The sequence below is a fragment of the Solanum stenotomum genome, chromosome 5, assembly GCF_019186545.1.
Source record: "Solanum stenotomum isolate F172 chromosome 5, ASM1918654v1, whole genome shotgun sequence".
Classification (NCBI taxonomy): Eukaryota; Viridiplantae; Streptophyta; class Magnoliopsida; order Solanales; family Solanaceae; genus Solanum; species Solanum stenotomum.
In genome coordinates, this window is record NC_064286.1 from 12852047 (window position 1) to 12879812 (window position 27766).

The window sequence follows — 27766 nt, forward strand, 5'->3', positions numbered from 1 at the left end:
GCCTCCTTCATAGCTGCAAATCATCAAAATACCATTACAATATGGCATAATTAAGCGTTGAGTACACTAATTGTTGAACTAGATAGGCCTTAAATGAGTGTAAATCTACCACTCATCAACACCCCTAACTTAAACTTTTTCTTGACCTCAAGTAAATCAAAAACACAATTAGTTCAGCAAGGGTGCCTACAACAGCTCTCAATCAGAGCTAACATGCAAGTGTCGGTACAAGACTACTCTCAACAACATGCTACACTCAATCATGACCACAAAATCTTCGAATGATGACTAGCCGGTATCAACCCAAGCTCAATCTCACTATAGCTTTTTTTTCTAATGCAAGGCCATGTTTCAACGAATTCATTCAAGTACCCTCACATCAAGAACGATTCCATGCTCTCACAAAGCAAATCAGTAAAGAAGTAAGGAACCAATACAACTATCACTCTCCCAAAAGAAAAATACATGCAAGCTTTATCCAATACGTTTACCCATATTTTCCAATCATCACACAGCCTAGTTCATGTAAGATCACAAGGGCCTTTTGGGCTTGTAATGGGGCTAAGGGTTAAGGTATGCTAAATTTGGCTCAGTGACTTCACCCTTTCAAAGAATTGTTGCAATCATCTTCACCTCTTCTCAAGTTCTTTTCATTTTTTTTCATTTGAGAACTCAAACTTTGACTTGTCGATCATTTTATTGGAAACCCCTTTTTATTTCACCAAACTCTCTTTCTCATTTCAATTTTTTTTTCAAATGTTGTTCATCACAATATCTCTTCTTCTTCTTTGTTTTAACAAAGAGGGGTTCCTCATTTTTGTAACAAACTTCAAAGTTAAGTCTCATTTCATCTTTCTTTGCCTTTTACTTGACTTTTCTTCCTCCATTTCCACGCCCCCAACTTAGGCTTTTGGCCTATGTTGGCTATTCAAACAAACTGATGCTTCGAAAAGGATTTTGGGTAAGAAGTTAGGAACAATTTGACTCAAGAGGTTTCAATATGGTTACCAATAAATGGTGCCAAAATAGGTGCACACCCTCACAAGGTAGTGCAAAAAGGATATGAAAATTTGGGTTCCCTCTCAAAAATTTTATCCAAGATCATTCCTTATATATACCAAGGCGATACAATTAGACTAACAAGAAAAATTCAAGGATTCCACTAGCTTACTTTCAAGTAAATTCTCACCACACATAGCACTTAAAACAAAATCATTTAGCACAACCCAAAAAGATCAAAAGATTATATGTGATGTTCATTGCAAGGCTCACATCAAAAAGCAACTAGTCAACACAAGATTCAAAAATCTAAACGCCTAAAATTTGAGGTTTGCCGACCATGTCAGCGAATCGCCAACCTTAGACAGATCACCAATCATGCATATAGCGCATTAACAATTTGCTTCCAAGTCGGTTAACTACATATTGAATGCTTTACATGCTCTTCATTGAATTTCCAAATTAGTCACCAAAGTTGACAGTACACCACTCATTTACGCAACTCATTGGGCGAACTGAATTTGCTTTGCCCAACACTATCGGCGGATCGCCGAGTAGGGATATAGGTAACCAACCTCAATAGTACTCTCGCAAATTTTAGATGATTAATAGGTGAACTGGATGGAGCTCTGCATAGTGACTTTGGTGAATCACCCAATGAACCTCACAATCGCCTACCTTATTTCCATCCTGCACAAGTGATAGCCACATTATAAAAATCCATTAGTACTTGGGTTTCCTCCCAAGAAGTGCTTGAGTTAACGTTGTCGACGTGAAATGAATATGCTTTCAAGAATCATCCAAGTACATCACGACCCTCCCCAAAGTATACCTTCAACTTGTGGTCATTCACTTTGAATTGGATACCCTTTACATCTTCAATTTTGCTTGCACCATTCCCATACACCTTGGTGACTATTTACTTACCAGTCCACTTTGACTTCAGCTTACTCGGAAGAGTTTCAATCATGAACTAAAAAGTAGGACTAGGTCACCTACTCTAAACTCTTAACATGGGATCTTTGAATCATGCCACGGCTTAGTTCTCTCTTTATAGAGTGTAGATCTCTCATATGTTTGTAACCAAAATTCATCCAATTAATGGAATAGACTCACACGATTTTTGGCCCCCATTTCCCAATTTAAATTCATCCTCTTCAGCACCCATAAGGCTTTGTGCTCTAATTCAACCGAAAGATGACAGGCCTTTCCAAATGCTAATTTATATGGTGACATTCCAATCGGAGATTTGAAAGTTGTTTGGTAAGCCCAAAGTGCGTCATGAAGCTTACTAAACCAACCAATGCGATGAACATTCACTTTTTGGAAAAGATGCTCTTTATCTCCAAGTTGGACACCTCAACTTATCCACTAGATTGAGGATGATACAGTGTGACAACTTTGTGCTTGACCCCATACTTAGACAGAAGTGCTTCAAATTGGCTATTGCATAAATGAGAGTCATTGTCACTTATAATGGCCACTGGGGTCACAATCCTTGTGAAATATTTTTTCTTGAGGAACTTTGTGTAACTTCTCCCTTCATTGTTTGGCAATGATATTGCTTCCACCCATTTGGACACATAATCAACTTCCACGACAATGTATTTGTTCCCAAAAGAAATAGGGAAAGTACCCATGAAATCGATTTGGACACATATTTAGACATGGTTAAAATTATGATTTGGACACATATTTAGACAGTGTCAATCTGCTCGACGGAAAATATTACTATTTAGACATGGTTAAAATTATTTTTTAGGTATGTATAATAGATGTCAAACCCTCTTCCACTAGAACATGTATTTACCTATAAGATTTTGAACCCCCTTTTTTAAAAATTTGGCTCCGCCACTGTCTACGACTATAAGTATAGGAGGTGAAACAAGTTTCTCATTCAAACTCACAGAAGCCCTTAAACAAGCAGCATCAAATTCTAAAGAACTTTCCTTCTCAAGAATCCTACACAATGGAATAACAACTTTTGAGATATCTTTGATGAACCACCTATAAAACCAGGCACGGCCTAGAAAACTTCTTACTCCCTTTACCGAGATTAGAGAAGGTAACTTGTTAATCACTTTGATTTTGGTCTGATCGACTTCAATACCTTTTCTATAAGTTTTATGTACAAGCATGATTTCTTCCTTAATAATAAAGTGGAATTTCTCCCATTTAAGAACCTAGTTAGAATCTACATATCTTGGAAGTACCATCTCTAAAAGTCTCAAGCAATCTTCAAATGAATCCCCACCAATCGAGAAATCATCCACGAAGACTTCTATAGAGTCCTTCAGCATATCCGCAAATATTGATAACATACACCTTTGGAAGGTGGCCGGTGAATTTAACAATCCAATTGGGATTTTCTTGAAAGGAAAGGTAATATAAGGGCAAGTAAAAGCATTTTTTTATTGATCTTTCAGTGCTATAGATATTTGATTGTACCCACAATAACCGTCGAGAAAGCAATATCACCCCTTACTCGCAAGTCTATCAAGCATTTGATCAATGAAGGGCATAGGGAAATGGTCCTTCTCGGTCCATGAATTTAATTTTTGGTAATCAATACACACTCGCCACCTGATCATGGGACTAATAGAAATAATCTCAGCCTTCTTGTTCGGAAGTACCATTATACCACCCTTTTAGGGACACATTGGACCAGGCTCACCCATTGGTTATCCGCAATTGGAAAAATAACTATCGCATCCAACCATTTTATGATCCATTTTTTCACGACTTCTTGCACTAAAGATTCAACTTCCTTTGGTGCTTAATGCTTGGCTTGAACCCTTCGGTCAAGTTAATCTTGTGTGTGCATACCCCCGGAGATATTCCCATTATGTCTGCAACTGACCACCCTAAAGCTCTAATGTGTCATTTCAACACTTTATGTAACAACTCCACCTGCTATTCTTTAAGATCACTCAAAATAATAACCGGTAGTGTTTTTTTGTCCCCAAAAAAAACATATTTGAGATGAGGAGGAAGTTATTTTGATTCTAGTTTTGGTGTCTCAATTATAGATGGCTAGGCCAAAGTTGCTTCTCCACTAGACAAGTCAAGATTCAACTTCTTTTAAAATGAAGCATGTGATCCTACACCCATAAGAGCATCCACGACTTCTTCATAGTTGCTTATTTAAGCTTGATCATAATTAAGTAATACAGTTGCTAGCGATTCTCCACTATATGCTGCCTCCAAATTACTTGTCACAGCTTCATCAATCTGATCCAAGTAAGACAAACGTACATATCACTTGGATTCTTCATTGACTTATGAATATTGAAGTTAAGTACTTCTTCATTGACTCAGAACTTCAATTCACCACCTTTCACATCAACCAAAGCTTTGCCCATGACCAATAATGGTCTCACAAGGCTAACTAGCATATTATTATCGATTTCACAATCAAGCACTACAAAATCGTCGGGAAACACAAACTTGTCTACCTTTACCAACATGTCATAAACCACACCAACCGACCTCTTTATTGAACGATCGTCCATCAAGAGTCTCATGTTTGTCGGATTTAGTTCATCCAGACCAAACTTATTAAATATCATTAATGGCATTAGATTTACGCTTGCACCAAGGTCACACAAGGCTTTTGCAAATGTACATATGCCAATGATACATGGAATAGTGAAATCCCACGGGTCATCTTTCCTGAGGACTATATTCTTTGTCATCACCGCACCACATGTTTGTGGCATTTCAATTGTTTCACAATCTAAAACCCTCCTCTTTGTCACCAACTCTTTCATATTTTTTGCACGTCATTTCAGTCAATGCATCCACCCAAAGGATATTCGATTTCAAATTTTTCACTATCCCAAAAAAAATTGGAATTTTGCATTATCATCTTTCTTCCTCAATCGTTGAGGAAAAGGAGGAGTTATCTTGATTTGGGGAAATGTGGTTGGGGCTGCAACCTCACCTTCCTTCACATTCGACTTGGACCCACTTTCAACCACTTTTGTTTATGTCTCATCTTTTTCCTTTGGTGTTTCATCATCGGTAACCACCTTTTGAGCATTGCCATTATCGGGCCTTATTCTATCTTTCAATGTATTTCCGCTTTGGGTGACCATAGCAGAAACTTGAATAGAGTTCATTGGATTCTCATTTGCAAGGGATAAAACGTCTTCAATAGTACTTGAATAACCAGAAAAAGCCAACTGACCCATCTGTTCTTCAATTGACATAATGGATGATGAGTGTAAGATTATGGTAGTGGACAATGCCAAAACATCACTCCTCATTTCTTGTAAAATCAAATTGGACCCTTCCACTTTCTCAAAAATTTTGGTTAACAAATCTTCTATTGGAGTTCTAAGCGGGTCATGCAATTTATGAAGTGATGCATACTTCTCATCTCCGCATTCGCTTCCATACCAACTTCTTTACTATTTTCAATCCAACCTTGATTTTTGGCAAGCCTTGGATAGCTTGACGAAAAACCCTCTAATTTTTCACCTCTCGAAAAGAATCTTTCTTCATACATCTTCCGGGACACAACATTCACTGAATTTATACCTCTTCCCATAACATGCTCTAAGAATATATCAAGTTGAGCCGTCAATTTAGCAATGATTTTATCATGCTCATGATTCTTCTTCTCTTGTTTTGTAAGCATATCCAAATGCGGAAGTGACACATGATCTTCACTACTGTACCAAGCTTGATTAGTTTTAGTCATCTCATCAACCAATATTGATTCTACCACAAATGGTTTCTTAACTATACTGCCCTAAATAAGGTGATCAATCAATCATTTATTCACAACATCAAGACTTTGATAGAAGTATTGCAACAATAGCTTATCAGGAAAATCATGGATTGGGCACTTTAGAAACACCCATTTAAAACACATCCATACTTTATATACGGGTTCTCCTTTTACTCTTTTGAAATTCTGAATACCCTTCCTCAATTCCATTACTTTAGAAAGGGAAAGAATATCTCAACTAAAGCTTCAATAAATTCTTCCAAAAATAAATCAATATTTTTGGCAACTCAATCAACCACCTAGTAGCTTCCCCCATCAAGGAAAAAGGGAATAACCTCAACCACATTGATTCTTGTTAAATGACATCAACCGCAAAAGGGTTGCACACATTCACAAACTTGTGAAGGTGATCGTTAAGATCTTATGGTTAGCTTTGGAGTATCAATTTTGGTCTAGAAAGACCTTTGGTTTAGTCCCCAAGGGTATTGGGACAAGTTTTTAGCTTGTGACGTTTTGGTTTGTGTTTCTTTGCTAAGTGTTGACTTTGATCAACATCTTTATGAAACGGCCTCAGGCGGTTGTTTTGTCGATTCCCTTGAGTTCGGAATGTAATTTTCAAGCAGTTTGCACTTTTGGTCTTTATCGTTTGGACTCCAAATGAATTCTGAGGGCTTATTCGATGTTTTTGGACACTTAGCCTTTTTGTTGAATTCTGATATCTTGTGCGATGGCTTTTGCAAACCTTTGATCGCTAAAGCAATGTTGCCTTAAGAGACCAAGGGGGCGCTTTAGTAAAGGGCATCACTGGGGCGGGGGTCGCTTAAGCAACCAACCCTTGGCTTTTACGAAGGGCGCCTCTTAGACTAGATTCGCTTTTGCAAAGCCTAGGTTGGCTTAAGCAATGTTTGGTTTTACGAACATTTGCCAGACTTTGCGAAGATCAGTGGGATTTAATCCCATTTCTCCTCTATTTTCTTCAAACTTAAAACCCATCTTATTAGAGCTCAGCTTAGGGCGATTTGGAGAAATTCTTGCTCATTTTCAACCATTCAAAATTAGTTATCTTTATTTCCCTCTCCTATACTCTTTTATGGACTGAATTCACAATTCAATTTCATTACCGACCCCAAAATCCTTAATTTCTAAACTTAAAAGTTTGGTAATTAACCATTTGAGGTACGAATGGAGTCCCCTTTTCACCCATCTTTCAGGCATATAATCCTCACTCTAGGGAGAACATAATGGTTGCTTTCTTTTCGTAATTCTATAACATCAATCAATTTTCAAGCCAATTTCAGTCTGAAATCTTTGTTAGTCATATGAGTATCGTTGGATCCGCATTGACTTGCTCCTTGTGTTGTTGATAGCTTGGTAGTGATCTGAGGCTCTTCAAAAGGGAAAGTGTCTGATATTTGGGTAGTATTGCATGATATAGGTTGAACGAGGTTGTGTTGAGCTTTATTGATCCTTGGATAGTTATGGTCGTAGGTTGGGTTTTTTAGCTTAAGTTTTAGTTCGAGAAGCCTTAGTTCAGGTCATCCTTGGGTTTTCTTGAGTAGTATCCTTATACGTTCCTTCTAGGTAGCATGAAACTTAGGATTGCATGGTGTTTGATTGATTTTGTTGATGGTGTGGCTCCTTGACTTGTGACTTGGGTTGTTTATTGAAGTGTTGGGCATGAGGCCTAATCTTTGATTAGCAGGAGTTTCGAGTTATTACTCTTGTGGTGTGACGGATATCCTACATGGTTCTGTGTGTATGACTTGTGATAATGATTGTGATAGTCTTTTCAAGAATTGTTACTTGAACTACTTTTCAATGGAAATGACTTGGTTTGTGAAATTAATTTGTTATTAGTGAGTTTGAAATCCTTGAGACCCATTTTGTCCTAAAAGTGGTAAAAAAAAAGGGCCATTTTTTTTATTTATCTCACCTTTCGCTTGCTTTTACTTTGATAAGCTAGATGTACCATTTCGGGTGGCCCATTGGCTTAGGCTCGAGCTACAATTTATCATTTAGATTTACATTGTTGATAAGCTCAAAGTATCATCATGGGCGGCCCATTGATACACATATCCGATTTAGGGGTAAGCTCGACGTGCCATCCCAAGTGGCCCATGGATACATCTATCCAGGTTATAAGAATCCGGTTAAGCTAGAGGTACCATTCCAGGTGGCTCAACGTTTCTTTCAGGCTTATGACTTTCCTTTACTTACAGTTTTACATTATATCATTGTGTGAGTTAGCCTTTGAGTGAGTTGATTGTATTGTTGTTTGTGTGTAACTCGTGATTGAAACTTGATATTATCTGCATGTTCTCTATCGTATGGTAGTGTGTTTTTGTTTTTCCCTTGACTTACTATTATCATCGCAACCTCTATAGGCATGATGAGTCTGAGATTTGGACTCATATAGGGCTTTGTTTTGATGGTTTTACTGTCCTCAAATACCTAATTCATACTATAAACTGATGTTAAAGCCTTGATTTTCAGTTATGTGGAGTAAGGAGCAAACAAGGACACTAACATGCAAAAAGGAACAAAACAAGTTGAAGAAGTGGAGAAAATCAATCATGGTGCTTTCCAAAACCACTCGGCGGACCACCAAGTGGCTCTTCAGACTGCCTAAAGTTCTAGTGTGCCAGCACTAAGGGAAGAAACCAAGTCGGCGACAAAAATGGGAAGTCGGCGAAACGTTGATCGGTTCCGCGATGTCAAATTAGATGCCCAAAGTTACATGTCTTGGGGATACTGAGAACCAATGCAAAATGGCGATGGAAGTGAGCAAAGGGAGGATCTCCGAATCACTCGGTGAGCCCGACTTATCTCACCTAATAGCTTTTCAGGCCAAATTTTGGGCAGCTATAAATTGAATTTTGATCTGTAAATTGAGCAACTTGTTATCATTGAGTAGAGTTTACTTTCAAGTTTTAGAGTTCCATTGTAGATTTTGAAGCTTTTTGGAGGATCAAACTTGAAGATTTACAAGTGTGTTTTTGAATTTAACTTTTGAATAATATTGTAAAGGCTTGGAGACTATTACCCAGCCGATGGATAATCGAGTTGGTAATTGTTTTTATCTTTTTATAATGTTTATCTAAAACCCCAATTCTTAGGGTGGGATTATGTGATTATGGGTTGAATTTTCTTATGTGTATTGATTATTACTAATTTAAATGCTATATTGAAGTGGGTTTAATCATTAGCTATGTTTTAATCTATGAATTGTAGTTGCAAATGCAATTCTAACTTTGAGTTCTTAGCTTGCTTGAGAGAGAGTTTTATGAACCAAAGCTTTTGATTAATGGTTTGTAGGTATTGGGTTGATGTGGGTTCAGCTCGAAAGAGTGAATCCTAAACCAAATCCTACCCATCTTGAGAGAGAGAGAGAAATCACTTAAATCGAAGTAGTTGTTAGAGAGAAAGCTATTTCAATCATAGTCTACCGTACCCACTGATATGTAGCTATTTATTTGTAGTTTCAATTACCCATATATTGAAATTTTCCTACAATCAATCACATCCCGAGAATTCCTCTTTGTATTGTTATTTTCTCTTGTTTGATTGTGTTATAGCTGATAATTGCAAACCAAAACCCCTCATCTGACATTTGTGTCACCCCTTTTGACTTGTTTACTTGTTATTTTCGACAATTTCTATTCCTATAACTATTTAGACCACATTTGTACTTCATAACTGAATTTGAACACGTACCGCTCCCTGTGGATCGACCCCAACTCTTCGTTGGGTTTTATACTGCTTAACGATCATTTGTACCTAGAATTTGATGAGGTGTGCTTGAAATGTTAATCAAAATAGTGCCGCTGCCTGGGAGTGGTGTTGTTTAGAATTCTTCTATTAAAGTTTGAATTGCGATTTCTTTGTATTGTAGTTGAATCAACTTACTCTTGTTTTGTGAGTTGTTGTGATCAGGTAACAGGATGAGTGCAAATGAAAGAACTGTGAACCAACTTTGTCACCAAGATGGTGGTGATGAAGTCTTGCAAGCCAATGAAGCTCTATTGGGGGCATAGGTTTTATTCGTCTACCTCCAGCTGAAGACCATGTTGCATTCAATGTGACAAGTACAATGTTACAACTCTTGGAAGCTAAAGGCATATTTGGAGGGTTAGATCATGAGAACCCTCATGAGCACGTTCGAAACTTTGTGGAGATGTGCAGTCCATTCTCATTCAAGAACGTATTACAAGAATCAATCTGTCTCAAGTTGTTCCAATTCTCTTCACTTGGTGAAGCTAGTAAATGGTTGGCTGTGTTGCCAAGGGATTCCATCGCCTCTTGGGATAAGATTACTATATCATTCCATGTGAGATTCTTTCCCCCATCAAGGATGATGACGCTTAGGGATAGTATCCAAGGTTTCAAATGCTTGGAAGGTGAACCTATCCATGAGACGTGGCTGAGTTTTAAGAAGTCGGTACTTCAATATCCAACCCACGGGCTGCCAAATCATATATTGCAGCAGTACTTCTATAGGAGCCTTGACTCGGTGAACAAAGGAGTTGTTGATCAACTAGTTACCTAAGGTATAATGCAATAGCCCTTTGAAGTAGCGTCTCAGCTCCTTGATGGCATGACCAAGATCAATAGGGCATGGTACACTCGTGAAAACCAAATCTCTCCTGTTACTTTTAGAATGACAAAAGAGCATATCAAAAAGGATCAAGAGAGGGACCAAAACATGGCCAAAATGATGACCCTGCTCGATCTAGTATCACATAATATGATGGGCAGTGGTATGAAGAGTGTCAATGATGTGGGTGTTGGTGGAGCAAACCCCAAAGAAACTCAGTTTGAAGCCTTGTATGATGAGGAAGTGAACTTCCTAGCTAATCAAAGTGGAGGTTATCATTCAAACTAACCAAGGCCGGGTGGAAATTTGGGTTGGAATAGAGATGAGGGATGGAGAGACCATGACCGAGAATGGCGTGATCATAACGCCACTTGGCAGGAAAGAGAGGGGGACAAGGACAGGTATGTCTTACCCCATGAGCGAAAAAAGCCCAAGAAGTCTAAAAATGTTCGTACGAAAGACATGCTCTCACGTATTCTCAACAAAGTTGAAAGGTCGGACAAAGTGTTGAAAGAGATTAAGGAGGATATCTCTATACTTAATAAGACGGTCACCTCCCATTCCGTTTCAATCAAGCTATTGGAGACCCAAATGGGTCAAATTTCTTCTGATTTGAATCCAAGGCAAAAAGGGGGAGTACCAAGTGATACCTTGGAAAACCCGAAGAATGATCCGTAAAATGGTATTTTTGTCGTGCTGCGATGTTAACTAAGGCGCTTCTTGGGAGTCAACCCAAGTTTTTTAATGCTTTAGTTTTTTATTTTGAATAACGGGTGTTGATTGTGCAGGTTGAAAAGTGAAAAGTGTTGGAAAATGGGTAGTTTTGCGAGCAAAGTCCATACGGCGACACGCTGAAGAGGTCGGCGAGCCCCAACTTGGACCGTTGTTGGAACCACCAAGCTTGAAGGAGAACTCTGTAAAACTCGGCGGGCTACATGCTTAATCGGTGATTCGCCGAATAGGTCGGCGAACCTGATTATGTCCGTCGTTTGAACTCCTAATTTTCTGGGAGTCCTATAAAACTCGGTGAGGTAAAATACCACTCGGTGCATCACCAAGTGGTTCGGCGAGCATGACTTACTCCGTCGAAGGTATCGCGAACTAAAAGGTTTTAAAGGCCAAACGGTTTAAAATTTCAAAACCCTTCATCTTGTACCATTTTTCACTCCCGTACCCTCTCAACCAACTTTAGATCTTTCATATTTTATTGTTTTCCCTTTGTATCTTGTGAATTCTTTGCTCGGATTGTGGAACTTTGCCGCCTAGCGTTACAACTATTATTTTCGGCATTAAGGTTGGTTTTCTGAACCCCGTACTTTCATTGTGTGGTTGAAATCGAATGCAATCGATAATTTGATATTGGTGTTTGTTGGGTAGTTGATTATAATTGTGTTTAATTGTTGGATTGCCTGTAATGAAATAAAATGTGTGCCTAATTGCCTTAAATTGACCGATTCTCATGTTCTTGCTTATAAAATCGAGTCTAAATCATTGGGTTGCGGTGTAATTATATTGGGTCTAGTGGGGTGAAGTCTAAGTAACCCCGAATTGTGTTAAATGACATAATTTGCCTATTGATGGAGCGTTTGACGTCATTCTCAAGGCCAAAAATCATCAAATGGCCAATTGTTGCCAAATCAGGGGAAGTCTGAGTATCCCGAGGGCATGGTTAGTATGGGTCTAACCTTAATTGAGTAGTGTTTGTGTTTAATTTTGGACTCGGGGGCTGGGGGCTTGATTTTGAAGATTGGGGTTGAAAATTGGAACGTCCGTTTAGCGAGCTAAGTCGAGCTCGCCGAGTGGTTCGGCGGTTCACCAAAGTCCCCCACACACTCCCCTTAATTTCAAAAATTGGTTGTGTATTTTTTGTAACTTTCAGCGAGATGCCTGAGCTCACCAAGTTCACTTGACGACTCGCCGAAATGTCTTCTTGATCGCCCTTCTGCCCCCATAAACCCCTAAAATACACTATAACTTTTGGTGATCCATTTATAGCTCGCCGATTGGTGTCGGGGATTCACCGAATGGCCCTGAACATTGCCGACCTATCTTGAATGTTTGAAAATTGTATGTTGGTACTTTCAGCGTGCCCGATCTAGCTTGCCAAAACAGCTCGGTGACTCTTTGAACGGTTCGGCAAGTCTTTCTGCAACCTATTTTCTGCATTTTTCTTCAATCTTTCTAATGTTTTTCTATGTGGTTTGCAGGAATGGCTAGAACAAATTTGAATTATAGTGGCATGTCAACCAGAAAGCAGGCACGTGGAGTCGTAATAAATGAGGAAGCAGTTGCTTCCAATGCCAAAGGCAAGAAGTTACCTTTTAAGGGAGGCAAGGTGCCCATAGCAAAGACAACGGAGTACAGCTCCGGCAGTAAGGGTAAGTCGTATAATTCTCACGCTACATTCTTTGAGCCTGAGGACAATCAGTTATTATAGGCTCGGCAAGCAAAGTTACGCTCCAAAACTCATCTTGATCCGTCTAGGATTCCGGAGCCTTCCCCTCCTTCTTCAGCTCCAGTGCCTCCTCTAACAAAGACGGTGGTTCCAGCGCCACCTGTTCAGGGTCCTCCTTCCCGGTCACTCAACCGGTTAAATGCCGAGGGATTGAGGACTATCTTGGAGGAGAAGAGATTTTCCACAGATGATGTAGTGAACAGGCATCCAGTAATGTGGGACACTCTCTGATTCCACAAATTCGAGGTCTTCACCATGTCCCGTGGTCCATACATTCCTACATGGGTCCGGGAGTTCTATATTGTCTACAGTGACCTGATGCCTCAAGGGAAGAAGATGGCTAGTGCCTTCAGTCCAGTGGAGTTTGTAATGGTCCGAGGGAAGAAAGTTAGATGCAGTAGTGATGATATCAAATGATGTGTTTGAGAGGGATACAAACTTCATACATGAATACCAGAGTATGATCACATCGAAAACTCTAGATGACCTCAAAGGTTGGCTAGCCCCATTGATTTCTGACACCAACCCAAGGTGGATTGAGTCCAGAGCACCTATAGAGAAGAAGGACCTTAATGTAGTTGCTAGATATTTGTTTGGATTCATCAGCAACTCAATTATGCCTTCACAAAATGAGTCTATTCTCCGCCACCCAAAGGCGGCCTACCTTGGGTCTATCATATCCAGGAAGCAGCTAAAGTTAGGGATGATCATCAAGCTGGAGATGGCCATAAGGGCCAAGCAGAGCCAGACATCCCTTCCATTCTCGATATTAATCACAGAATTATGTCACCGGACCGGTGTTCCTCGCGATAAGAAGAGAGATGTACTGATCACACCCACCTCTTCTATAGACATCCAGCATATAGAGGCCGAGTACACGAGAGATAAGGCTGACATGAGGAGAGCAACTCTGGTGGACACAACCCTTGAGGTCGATATTGATTCACTACCTGCAGAGGAAATTATGCCTACTCCAGCATGTGGGCCTTCATGTACTTCTAACTCTACTCCTTCCGACATTCCTAGCTCTTCTGCTCCTTCCCCGCCCCCTAGATCTACTGCTGGTACATTTGCCTCCCAGCCTCCAATCACCCAGGCCATGCTTCTCAAGATGGGGCACCTATCCCACTCTTCTAATGTGCGTGCCTCCCGGCTAAAGGCTAAGGTTCCCAGCGACACTATTTTTATTAACATTTCAAGCACACCCAATCCAATTTTAGGTGCAAACGATCATTAAGCAGTATAAAACCCAACGAAGAGTTGGGGTCTAACCCATAATGAGCGGTACGTGTTCAAATTCACTTATGAAGTACAAATATGGTCTAAATAGATATAGGAATAGAGATTGTTGAAAATAACAAGTAAACAGGTCAAAGGGGGTGATACAAATGTCAGATAAGGGGTTTTAGTTTGCAATTATCAACTATAACGCAATCAAACAAGAGAAAATAACAATATAAAAAGGAATTCTCGGGATGTGATTGATTATAGGCAAATTTCGCTATATGGGTAATTGAAACTACTAATAAATATCTAAATATCAATGGGTAGGCTGGACTGTGATTGAAATAGCTTTCTCTCGAACAACTACTTCGATTCAAGTTATTTCTCTTGAACATCAACAAGCGTAACAAATAAGAACAGCCCACAATCTTAATGCATCTTCTCTCTCAAGAAAGATGGGTAAGATTTGGTTAGGATCACTCTTTTGAGCTGAACTGACATCAACCTAATACCTACAAACCATTAATCAAAAGTTTTGGATCATAAACCTCTCTCTCAAGCAAGCTAAGAACTCAAAGTTAGAACTGCATTTGCAACTACAATTCATAGATTAAAACACAACTAATGATTAAAACCACTTCAATATAGAATTTAAATTTGTAATAATCAACACTCATAAGCTAATTCAACCCATAATCACTCCCCAAGAATTACGGTTTTAGCTAAACACTATAAAAAAATAAAAACAATACCAATTCAATTATCCATCAGCTGGGTAATGGTCTCCAAGCCTTTACAATGTTTTCCAAAAGTTAAATTCAAAAACACACTTGTAAATCTTCAAGTTTGAGCCTCCAAAAAGCATTAAAATCTACAATGGAACTCGAAAACTCAAAATAAAACTCTAGTCAATGATAGCAAATTGCTCAATTTACAGTTCAAAATTAAATTTATAGCTACCCAAAATTTGGTCTGAAAATCCATTAGGCAAGATAAGTCGGGCTCGCCAAATGGTTCGGCTATCCGCCCTTTGCTCACTTCCATCACCATTTTGCATTGGTTCTCAGCATCCCTAAGTCTTGTAACTTTGAGTGATCTATTTTGTCATCGCGAAACCGATCAACGATTCGTCGACTGTCAATTTCTATCACCGACTTGGTTGCTTCCCTCAAGACTGGCACATTGGAACTTTAGGCAGTCTAAAGAGCCACTCGGTGGTTCCGACTTATCTTGCCTAATGGCTTTTCATGCCAAATTTTGGGCAGCAATAAATTGAATTTTGAAGTGTAAATTGAGCAGTTTGCTATCATTGAGAAGAGTTTTTTTTCGAGTTTTACAGTTTCATTGTAGATTTTGAAGCTTTTTGGAGGCTCAAACTTGAAGATTTACAAGTGGGTTTTTGAATTTAACTTTGGAAAACATTATAAAGGCTTGGAGACCATTACCCAGTTGATGGATAATCGAGTTGGTAATTATTTTTATCTTTTTTTAATGTTTAGCTAAAACTCCAATTCTTGGGGTGTGATTATGTGATTATGGATTGAATTAGCTTATGGGTATTGATTATTACTAATTCAATGCTATATTGAAGTGGTTTTAATCATTAGTTGTGTTTTAATCTATGAATTGTAGTTGCAAATGCAGTTCTAACTTTGAGTTCTTAGCTTGCTTGAGAGAGAGGTCTATGAATCCAAGCTTTTGATTAATGGTTTTTAGGTATTGGGTTGATGTGGGTTCGTCTCAAAAGAGTGAATCCTAAACCAAATCCTACCCATCTTGCTCGAGAGAGAGGATGTATTAAGGTTATGGGTTGTTCTTATTTGTTAATCCTGTTGATGTTCAAGAGAAATCACTTTAATCGAAGTAGTTGTTCGAGAGAAAGCTATTTCAATCATAGTCCAGCCTACCCACTGATATTTAGCTATTTATTAGTAGTTTCAATTATCCATAGAGAAAAATTTGCCTATAATCAATCACATCCCGAGAATTCCTCTTTATATTGTTATTTTCTCTTGTTTGATTGCGTTAAGTTGAATTGCAAACCAAAACCCCCATCTAACATTTGTGTCACCCCCTTTGACTTGTTTACTTGTTATTTTTCGACAATTTCTATTCCTATAAATATTTAGACCACATTTGTACTTCATAACTGAATTTGAACACGTACCGCTCCCTATGGGTTCGACCCCAACTCTGCGTTGGCGTTTATACTGCTTAACGATTATTTGTACCTATAATTGGATGAGGTGTGCTTGAAATGTTAATCAAGCACACCTTTACACTCAGCCCTGTTACAAGCCTTAAAAAGATCTTTGTGATCTTTAGTGAGCTGAAACAAATGTTGATTGGAAAATAAGGGCAAGCCTATGGGTGAAGTCATGCATGTGTTCATTTTTGTGAGTGTGAGAGTTGCATGTGATTCCGGGACTTTCCATTCTTGAGATATTTTGTGTAATTATGGAATCATCTTTGTTGTGAGGGAATTTGAGTACCTATGTTGAGTTTGAACTTGCATTTGAAGCAATTATTGTGAACTTGAGCATCTTTGATAATGGTGAGTCACAATTTGAATCTTTAAGTGCACCATTGTGCATTGTATGTATAGTTTAAACCTTTTTTGTGCATTCATGTTTATTCTTATGCGGCACTATTTGAGACATCCTTATTGAACTACTGATCTTGAGTTTTACTTTAGGACAAACAAAAGTTTAAGTTGGGGGTGTTGATGAGTCTGATATTTGGACTCATTTTGGACATTGTTTTGATAGTTTTAGTGTCCTCAAATTCCTAATTCATACTATAAACTAATGTTAAAGCCTTGATTTACAGTTATGAGGACTAAGGAACAAAGCAAGGACACTAACAGGCAAAAAGGAACAAAACAAGATGAAGAAGTGGAGAAAAGCAATCTTAGTGATCGCCAAGACAACTCGGTGAACCGCCGAGTGGCTCTTCAGACCGCCTACAGTTCCAGTATGCCAGCCCTGAGGGAAGAAACCAAGTCGGCGACAGAAATGGGCACTCGGTGAATCGCCGATCGGTTCCACGATGACAAAATGAATCACCCAAAGTTACAGGACTTAGGGATGCTAAGAACCAATGCAAAATGGCGATGGAAGTGAGTAAAGCGCGGATCGCCGAACCACTCGGCGAGACCGACTTATCTCGCCTAATGGCTTCTCAAGCAAAATTTCGGGCAGCTATAAATTGAATTTTGAACTATAAAATGAGCAACTTGCTATCATTGAGTAGAGTTTTCTTTCGAGTTTTAGAGTTCCATTGTAGATTTTGAAGCTTTTTGGAGGCTTAAACTTGAAGATTTACCAGTGGGTTTTTGAATTTAACATTTGGAAAACATTGTAAAGGCTTGGAGACTATTACCCAGCTTGTGGATAATCGAGTTGGTAATTCTTTTTATCTTTTTGTAATGTTTAGCTAAAATCTCAATTCTTGGGGTGTGATTATGTGATTATGGGTTGAATTAGCTTATGGGTATTGATTATTACTAATTTAAATGCTATATTGAAGTGGGTTTAATCATTAGTTGTGTTTTAATCTATGAATTGTAGTTGCAAATGCAGGTCTAACTTTAAGCTCTTAGCTTGCTTGAGAGAGAGGTTTATGAACCAAAGCTTTTGATTAATGGTTTGTAGGTATTGGGTTGATGTGGGTTCAGCTCGAAAGAGTGAATACTAAACCAAATCCTACCCATCTTGCTTGAGAGAGTGGATGTATTAAGGTATTGGGCTTTTCTTATTTGTTAAGCTTGTTGATGTTCGAGAGAAATCACTTGAATCGAAGTAGTTGTTCGAGAGAAAGCTATTTCAATCATTGTCCAGCCTACCCATTGATATTTAGCTATTTATTAGTAGTTTCAATTACCCATATAGCAAAATTTGCCTATAATCAATCACATCCCGAAAATTCCTCTTTATATTGTTATTTTGTCTTGTTTGATTATTTTATAGCTTATAATTGCAAACCAAAACCCCTCATCTGACATTTGTGTCACCCCCTTTGACTTGTTTACTTGTTATTTTCAACAATTTCTATTCCTATAACTATTTAGACCACATTTGTTCTTCATAACTTAATTTGAACACGTACTGCTCCCTGTAGGTTCAACCCCAACTCTTCGTTAGTTTTATACTGCTTAACGATCATTTGCACCTAGAATTGGATGAGGTGTGCTTGATACGTTAATCAAGGCCTCGCATCATATTTGTTTAATAGGTCACGCATGATCAATAACCTAGAGGAAGGTAGATCTCGATGCCCTAGTTGTTGTAGATCTCGATGCCCTAGTTGCTTTGTCACAAAACAGAGTGGTAAAGCTAGTCCTCTGACAAATCAGTGAACCCACTCCTACTCTATTGCCATAACTGTAGCTTAGGCTATGTGAAAACCGAACCGACCGATAAATCAAACTGAAAAAGTGTTATTGGTATATTGTTATTGGGTTATTGGGTTAACGATTTTTTAATGGTTTTATAAAATAAAGTTATCGGGTTATCGGTTCGGTATTGGTTTTTAATAATGGGTTATTGGGTAAATCGATAACCCATTAAAACGTGTAATTTACTACTTTTACATGTACATAAATATTATATATTAATATACATACCTTACTAGTTACTATCTTTATCCTTTAACCTTCAATTCACACTTCACATTGACTTTGATTTCATAACTTCATATTATACAAAACGTCAAAATCTAAAGTAAGAACCCTATTCCTCTTAATTTCTCTTTGTGTTACACTTGTATAGTTCTTTTCATGTTTGTTATTATTCTTTCTATTTTATGAGCATTTGTAAGGTTACATTATTGTGTTGTCGCATCAAATTTATTAGAGAAGTCATATATTTGTTTTATAAGTATTTTCTTATTGGTTAAATAAAAAACCGAACGTTAAGGACCAAAATCGATAAACCGAAAACTGATAAAAAATATATCTTATTTGGTTATTGGCTTAACGTATTTAAAACCAAAAACTGATAAATCAAATCGATAATAAATAAAACTGAACTCATTGATGCACACCTCTAACCATAGCAACATACCTAGCTAGCTCATAGAATTGCATCTCATACTGAAACACAAACATTGAACTAGCTAAATATTAGTGAACTCATCCTGTAATCCTCTCTTTCATAAGGTATCTCATATACTTCTCCAAAAGAGTCTCAAAAAACTAAGCTCAATTCATCGGAGGTGATCCGGTTGGCCTATACTGAAAATAAGCTCACCACCACTTCTTAGTTGGTTCCTCCATTTGGAACGTAGTGTAATCTACCATGTGCGACTTTACTAGATTGAGGTTATGCAAACTTACTAGAAACTCGTGAGCATTCTCTCCCGAAGCAACTAAAAACTTCATTGGATATAACCTAATAAATCAACCAAACATCTTATGTTCCTCAGAAGACATAACTAGCCTACAATCAATTGCGCAACAACCAATACTAGTAATATATCTAAACGAAAAACTGCAGCAGCATACTGCGCTCCTGGTATGTGAACACCCTATACCGCTTCCTAGGGTAAAGCATATACCTTGTCTCTCTCTTAAGAACTGCTTGAAGTGCTAGATAAGTTCCCTGCATACGACATACCCTCCAAGAAACTGAGGATACTAACCAAGGTATCTTGAAAAATCGGCATGGCTAAAAACCTTGCTAGATGTTGGGTTGGCCCCACACCTTCTGGTTAATGCTATATATAATCAATATTGACATCAAGCTCTCAAAATAGTGCCCTATCCTAGCATCATACCTCGTGCCCTACCTTGACCTCTGCCTCGACCCCTACCCATAGGCTAAGAAATCTCATCCTAACCATTTGAGAAAGAATTAAGCAAATGAAATTCAGAAGTTGATAGAGTTAAGAACACACGATAAAAAATCAAAAAGTGAGATATTCCTAAGATGCCCAATAACCTCTTGAAGATAGGATACATACATCATTGTACTGATCCGCGAGAGTCTAGAAAGAACTTTTTCTTATACTGGTAAGATCAGTTAACCTGAATTTTTTATAACACGTTATCATGACCTAATATTGTGCCATGATTGCACCTACTATAATCCTCCATCCTCCAGTAGGCAAGCCAAGCTCAAGACCTATACTGAAAGAAAAAACTGATATGAATAATACGGGAAGTGGGAAATGAGACAATTGAACCACCATGTATACAATGGCGGATCTAGGATTTCTGTTAAGGAGGTTCAAAAGAAAAAAGAGAGTAGTACCTAAGATTTGATCTTGGAACCTCAATGTGAGTTTTGAACTCCTTCACCATTAAGCCAACCTCTTATCTTACATTTAGGAGGTTCAAAATCAGTATAGATATAAAAATTCTTTAAAATACCTTAAATGTACAACATAATTTTTTGCTGATGGGGTTCATGTGAACCCGCTCAGCAGCCTCTAGGTCCACCCCTGCATGCAGAGATACATACATAACATGTACAAAAATATACAACATAGGCCCTAAGCAAAACAAAGAAAGACAATTTATACAAGATACCAACTTTGAATCTGGTGTCACTGGTACAAGAGCCTCTAAAAGTACGAGAGAACCGTTAAACAATACACAATTATTTGATAGATAAAAAAACAGAGACAATAGAATATCTTGTCCAGGATATATTTTCTAGAGATCAAATATACTCTTTTGGGAAACTTAATGGAACCAAATTGCTCAAAAACATATACTTAACGGGCCATTTTGAATCAACCTTCAAACATAGGGAAGTTTATTGTTATTTTCTCTAATATTCCAGGTAAGAGGTTTTCCAGATCAGATTAAAATAGTAACTTTTAATAATGAAAATAAAATTGAATGATCTTCCGTGAAATTTACCCTTCGTAGAATTAATAAGAAAAAAGGAGTTTACGGATGGCATTTTGTTTTTGTTTTATTGATAAATAAACAATTAATTACACGGAGATTATTTTATTGAACATAGAGTTTAAAAATAAGTTAATTTGAAATATACATCATATTAGTTGTAAACAGATTTTGGGCTTAAATGATTTGGTGTGTTTGTTACATATAAAGACAATACATCAAACAGCTCACAAGCTTCAGCAAACCAACAAAACTAGGCTAGCATGGCCATAACCTAGTTGTACACCCCACACACTAGTCTATAAACATCAAAGAGTAGTAAATATTGGCAGGACAGACCCCAGCCTACCCATAAAAATATACACAACAAAAGCTAACAAACCTCCAAACTCTTGCAGCTCTGGAGGAAAAGGGCTAGCCAACCGGATAGAAGTCAATCCTACTACTGAGGAGGTCTACTCGGTCATCTGTCAGGACCTGCATGCATGAATGCAGCGCCCCCAGGCAATGGGGCATCAATACAAAATAATGTACAGAGTATGAAAGGTTGTAGACTAAATGAGCAAGTATCATAATATACCAAAAGCTATTAGGTAAGGAAATCAAATTTAGATAAGCATGTCAACTCACTATTGAATCTAATAAAATACAATAATGATCAAACATCAACCTAACCAAGCCCCCATAAGCCCGGTAGGTACAAACAACATACCACCTACTTAGGCCCCCATAAGCGCAGAAGGTGCCAAATCAATCTACATAACCTTATCGGTAGACCCTTGTCGTTGTAAGAAGTCACATAGCCCTTTTTGGCAACGATATAGCCCCGTAAGCAGCGTATAGCCCTCTTAGGCAGCATCATAGCTCTGTGGGCTGTATGTAGCCCTCTTTTATATCACATAGCCTTGTAGGCAATACATAACCCTCTTTAGCGTCAAAAAAGCCCTCTAGGCAACACATAACACTCTTTGGCATCAATATTGCCCCGTGGGCAACACATAGCTCTCTTTGGCAATAACATAGTCCTATTAGACAACATCATAACCCCCATAGGCATTTCATAGCTCAACAGCTAACCACAATAGCCCCAAGGGAAACAATAAACAATTAAATAGGTTGAAGGCGAGCAATTTAGCTATAAACAATATATATGAATAATGTCCAAGTCGTTCCTAACTTAGGGTTGTTCTGAACAGATTATGAGTCCCTAAAATGAGGGTTTATAACCACTCAATCAGCCAACCACTCACAATTACATCTACAACATATCTAACATTAACTACCCTATTATATCACTCCCAAGCTCTAAGGAAACATACCGAACGAAGGGAGTAGCCTTAATATACCTTTTCCTTTATAACTTATGCTGAAAATACCTTTGTCCACACTACTACAACACTAAAGAAAAAGGTAAAATCAATGAGTAATTAAGCATGAAAATTACTACGACAATTCGACAATCGATACGGATTCCTATCGTAAACTACAATCCAAGACCTAAGGTATCCGTAAACTGATAAAAGGTGATTCCTACCTTTCTTAAATGACCTGAACACTTGAATACAATCACTCCACTGAAAAAAGAAACCATGCTACGACAACCTCCATAGAGCTACACCGCTCAATTCACCGTGAAAATTATACCAAAACGACGAGCTCGCGACGTAGGGTAATTTTCGATAAGAGGCCAAGAAGAGATCATGAACACACAAGGATGATTTGAGGAGTATTTCTCTGATTTTTGTGGGTTTCTCACGATTTGGAATGAAGAAAAATGAAGAAGATGCTATCTTATAAGCTTCCACAGACTTAGGGGACCCACCTCACGTGTCTGCTTGCGCAGTCTCGCAAAAATGTGAATATCTCTCTATTCTGAAGTCGTATGAACAAACCGTTTGATGCGTTGGAAACTAGACTCGTAGACCTTCGATTTAATAGGTCGTGGGCCCCATAACCTGTTATAGATTGGGAGAAAACTTCCAAAATATTTGACCTAAGTTTCAGAGAAATCTTTAAAAAGAAACTTATGATAACTTTCGCCCACTTTTATTTTCCGACTTACCTTACTTCAAAACTTGAGATACAACACTTGAACACTTAAAATATGACATACCACATCATTCTTAATTTATTACTCACCCTCTTTGTCTTTCCACGAATGTACAAATTAATTTAGACGTTTAGAAAAGTCGGGGTATTACAATATTATCGCAAAAATATTTATATATATCTAGCAAAATTGTATAAGCGTGGAAGGGGGTGGGTAGTGGGCCTTGGAGGATTGCGGGGTATAGAATGGTCAAAGGGGAGGGGGTTTGGAGGCGTCGGGCGGTTGTGTGAGGAGGATACAATAAATATAGAATATCACTTTTAGAACTTGTTTTCCAACCTCCATTAAGTAAATCATTTTTTTTATTTTTTTTAAGAAACTTATTTTCCTAAAGAAAATATTTTTTTTCAAAAATTATATCCAACCAAACATGAAAAAAAAAAACACTAGACGAGAGGGAGTTGCTCTAATGGTAAGCACCCCTCACTTCCAACCCGAAGGTTGCGAGTTCGAGTCACCAAGGAAGAAAAAGGAGTGGGAGCTCCTAGGGGAGGGAAAAAAAACTTTTTAAAAAAAAAAGAAAAAAAAAACACTTTTCTTCCTTCGAAATACACCTTAACTTCAAAAGTTATCTCAAAAAAATAAAAAAATTGCTCAAATCATACTAAAAAATCCTCAAATTTTATCCCTATCCAAGGTGGGATCTTAACATTAGTGATCATGAAACAAAATATTAAAGTAATTAGTTAGAGAAAGGAAAACCACACCAAAGTAAAGTACTTTACGCACATTCTAAATTTAAAAAAAAATAAGAATATATCATATGAATTAAAATAGATTAACTAACATTACTATATGTGGAAAAGAGTTGCATCAACAAGTTTGAAAATAGAAAAGTTTGTAATGGCCAATAAAGTACAAGGGCTAAAATGTAAATAAAAAGAAGAAAAAGGGGGTTTGTGTAAAGGCAGCAAAAAGACAAATAAAGATTTGATGGTATCTAACGTACGACATGAGTTATTCCTTTTCAAATAATAATAATAATAATAATAGGAGCAAGTGGGAAAATATCCACTCATGGAAACTATTAGACAACTTGTCTACTCTCTCTCTTACTAAGTACAGCTAAAATCATGCTCAAGTTATTTTCAAACAAGAATATCTTTTTAACTTTAATTTAATTGGTTTCAAATGATTTACTTGTGTTTAAGGATGGAGAGTTTATCGAAAATAATATTTTCATTATTAACAAGAGTTGTGATAGAATGGTAAGTACTCTTTTATTCTTAATCAGAAATTTCAGGTTTGAGTCTCTTTGAGTAAGGTATCGTCTTTATCAGGGATCGATTTATCCTCAATGTGGAATTTTCCGATACAAATTCTAGTTTAATCTAACTCCAATATAAATATCAAACATTTGGTGGAGCTATGTATACACTCTACCGTCTGCATACTCTACTCACATAATTATACCAAGAAATCAAAAGACGTTCAATATTTAATACTCCATATATATTTTTTAATCATGTATAAATAGGTCATGTTTCACAAAAGAGAGTTTGGATGAACCTCTTGACCCTATTAGACTCCATTTGTGCATAAAATTAATTATATTGAGTATATTATTATTAGTCAACGAGATCAATTTTTTGAAAAGAAAAAGGAAATTATTGAGTTGGCTGAAATTCTCCCCAATATTTATAATGTTCCTCCCTTGTTATCAGTTGAAATAAAATTATATATTATTATTTTTTTGTATTTAAAAGATCTGTTATTTGAACATTCTTAATTTACCTTGTTGACATTTTCACAAGAATTACCTTAACAGTAAATATGAAGAAGATTTCGATATAATGTAATTTGCCAATCAAACATTATCGTATTAAACTAATAAGGACATAAGTCATTTTAACCCTTTACAATTTAAATTGTAAAAAATAAAACATAAGCGTTAATATTCATGTACTACTCAGGTTGTTTCAATAAGAATACGACATTTGAATCTAATTCATCCTTAAAAATTAATTTATATGAGGAAAAAATTACTCAAGTTCATATTATAAGTAAATCACCAGTTGATTTTCTAATCAATGTAACTTTAACCGACTCTAATGTGTAGTTTTAAAAAGTTCGAAAACTTTAAATTTTATAGTTTTAAAAAGTTCGAAAACTTTAAATTTTATAATCTTAATTCTTTTTTCTATATAATAAAGAAAAAGTGTCAGAGCTTGGGTTTGCATTTGGTGGGAAAAGGCTGACAGAGACGTTGACCCTGTGTCGGTTAAGAGTTTATGCACTTTGAGAAGTTGAGATATTAATCATATTCACATTTCAACAATGCTGTCAACACCTCCTACCTCCCTTTCACCACAAGAAATATCATATTTTCTCCCAATAAAAAGTAAAGAAATTTTTTTAATTCAATATTTAAATCTTTTACAAAATTAACAATTTAGCATATTTTTACATATTCAGTGGCAGAGATAAAAATTTCACAAAGAGTGTTCAAGTGTTAAAAGTGAATTTGCTTTTCTTAAAAAGTGAAAAAAAAGAGGTGCTACTACAAAAACACTTTAAATTTGCGTGTCTTTGATATTTCAAGGCGCTTGAACCACAATGTTATATCATATTGTTATATCAAAGGTGTTCAGAATATATTATTTAACTATTTTATTTATATATACATGATATAATTTTATGACGAAGAGTGTTTCCCCTGTACACATTATATGCACATTGTCCATTATATCTTTTTTTTAAAAATAGTACATTCAATCCAATCTAGTGAATATAAACTACATTTATTCTTGATAATAAAATTATAGCTTGAACCTGGTGGACGTAACTTGTGAGTTAGAAACTGGATTCTTTATTGGTTTTGATTCCATAACAGTTTATCATATTCAAAGACATTGGATCCATCATTGTGTAGGCCTAAAAATTATTCATTGCTTGATTTATAATAAGGTTGGATGACATAAATATACACATATATACCATGTCTAGATGTGTTTTTTAAATGCATTATTATTATATATGAAGTGATTGGAACAGTGAATAGACAATCAAACAAGATCAACCAATCAAGGACACTTCAAATCAATGAAGAAATACACTAAAATGGGAAAAGAAAGGCCCATATATTTATTAGCAAGAGCTGTCTGTTGTTAAGGGCAGTGAATGAAGAACCACACTAGTGCTTTGTGGTAGTTATACTGACACATGTTAGGCCAAACCATCATTTTTTTTTCATTTCAATCTTTTCTTATATTTGCTTCCTATAAGTCCTCAACTTAGGTTTCTTTAGCACATGAGTCCAACATAGTATAATATCAAGAGGCGGTGGATGAATATAATCTCTCCATGGTTAGTTAGCGCTCTCCATATTGAGCTTTGAAAATAAAGAAACTTATTATTATTGTGATTTTTACTTTTTAAACATCTAAATTAATTCGTCGATAATTTATGTAGGACGATTAAATCAAATAACAATAAATTCTTGTCAGACGATGATTAGACATATATAGAATGATTATTTATACTTTCAAAAATTATGTATCTTATCACCAATTAAGAGTTTTAACCATATATTAAGAAAAATATATTTTGGTATATATACAAGTATTTTTGCTACCAGATACACTAAAATAGGGAGGAAGGCGAGAAAGATTTGTTATGTATCTCAGATACATAGGAGAGTGGCGAGCGAAATGGAAGGGAGGTGAGTGCAATTTATTACATATCCTAGAAACATGCAAACTCACTTGAATACAGTGTATGTAGAACAAAATTATAAGCCTAATTTTGACATCATGAATTCAGAGATACATGTATTTAGGAAACGTATCTGGACGCACTAAAATCAGATAAGATACATAATATTATTATAAACTAAAATGTATATCTAAGTAATTATCTCCAAAACTATTAAAATTTAGGTAAGTTTGCCTTGAAAAAAAATATATACTCCCTCCGTTTCACAAAGAATGACCTGTTTTGACTTGGTACAGAGTTTAAGTAAATAAAGAAGACTTTTGAATCTTGTGGTCCTAAATTAAAGTTATGTCAAATGTATAAAATTGCCCTTAATCTTGTGGTCTTAAACATGCCACGTGGAAAGCAAAAAGTAAAATGTTACCAAAAAAGGAAATAGGTCATTCTTTTTTCAACTGACTAAAAAGGAAAGGAGGTCATTTTTTGTGAAACAGAGGGAGTACTTTTTTAACGGGCTCTGCTCTATACAACATGATTTCGAATTAATGGTGCAAATAAATGTTATATATATGGAATGCACAAAGCAAAAAGCTAGAAAAAAAAAGTAGCCCCCACCTTGATGTTTGAATTAATATAGTACTCCCTTTAATTTTCCTAGGCGAAGAGTGTCGGAATAAATAAAAACTTTTATTTATTTTAGCGTGTCATCATGTTTGCGCATTTTATTTAACTGTTCCTCCTGTTTCAATGAGAATAATTTAACCTTAAATTATGAGACATAAATGAAGCTTTAATGAACTTACATTTCCAATAACTCACTGTAAGAAACTGTATTTAACAACGGGGTAAAACTCTAGTCCTTAATATATACTCCCTCCGTCCCTTTTATATGTCACATTTTTACTTTCCACTTGCATTAAAAAATAATGTAACTTTACCTTTCTACCCTTATTTAATTGTTTTGGAACACAAGTTTTTAATCAATGAATATGAATTAATTTATTTTGATTAATTAATTTAACCAATGAACATAAATCATTTACTTAGCTTTTCTAAGTTGGTCAAATATATATTTTCAAGGCTAATAACTCACAAGGATAAAAAAAAAAAAAAAGGGAACAATATGGTAATTTATGCATTGA

At 36.6% G+C, this 27766-nt stretch overlaps 1 protein-coding gene across 1 annotated transcript; it reads right to left on the reverse strand.

Moving 5' to 3' along the window:
* Window positions 1-4313: 4313 nt before the first annotated feature.
* On the reverse strand, window positions 4314-4769 carry LOC125863693 (uncharacterized). The gene has a single exon (XM_049543727.1). The coding sequence runs from the start codon at window positions 4767-4769 to the stop codon at window positions 4314-4316; it is 456 nt and encodes a 151-aa protein (XP_049399684.1).
* Between the last annotated feature and the right edge of the window lie 22997 nt (window positions 4770-27766).

Coding starts and splice junctions, on each gene's coding strand:
- LOC125863693 (XM_049543727.1), bottom strand. CDS start 4,769: ATGAAAGAGTTGGTGACAAAGAGGAGGGTTTTAGATTGTGAAACAATT.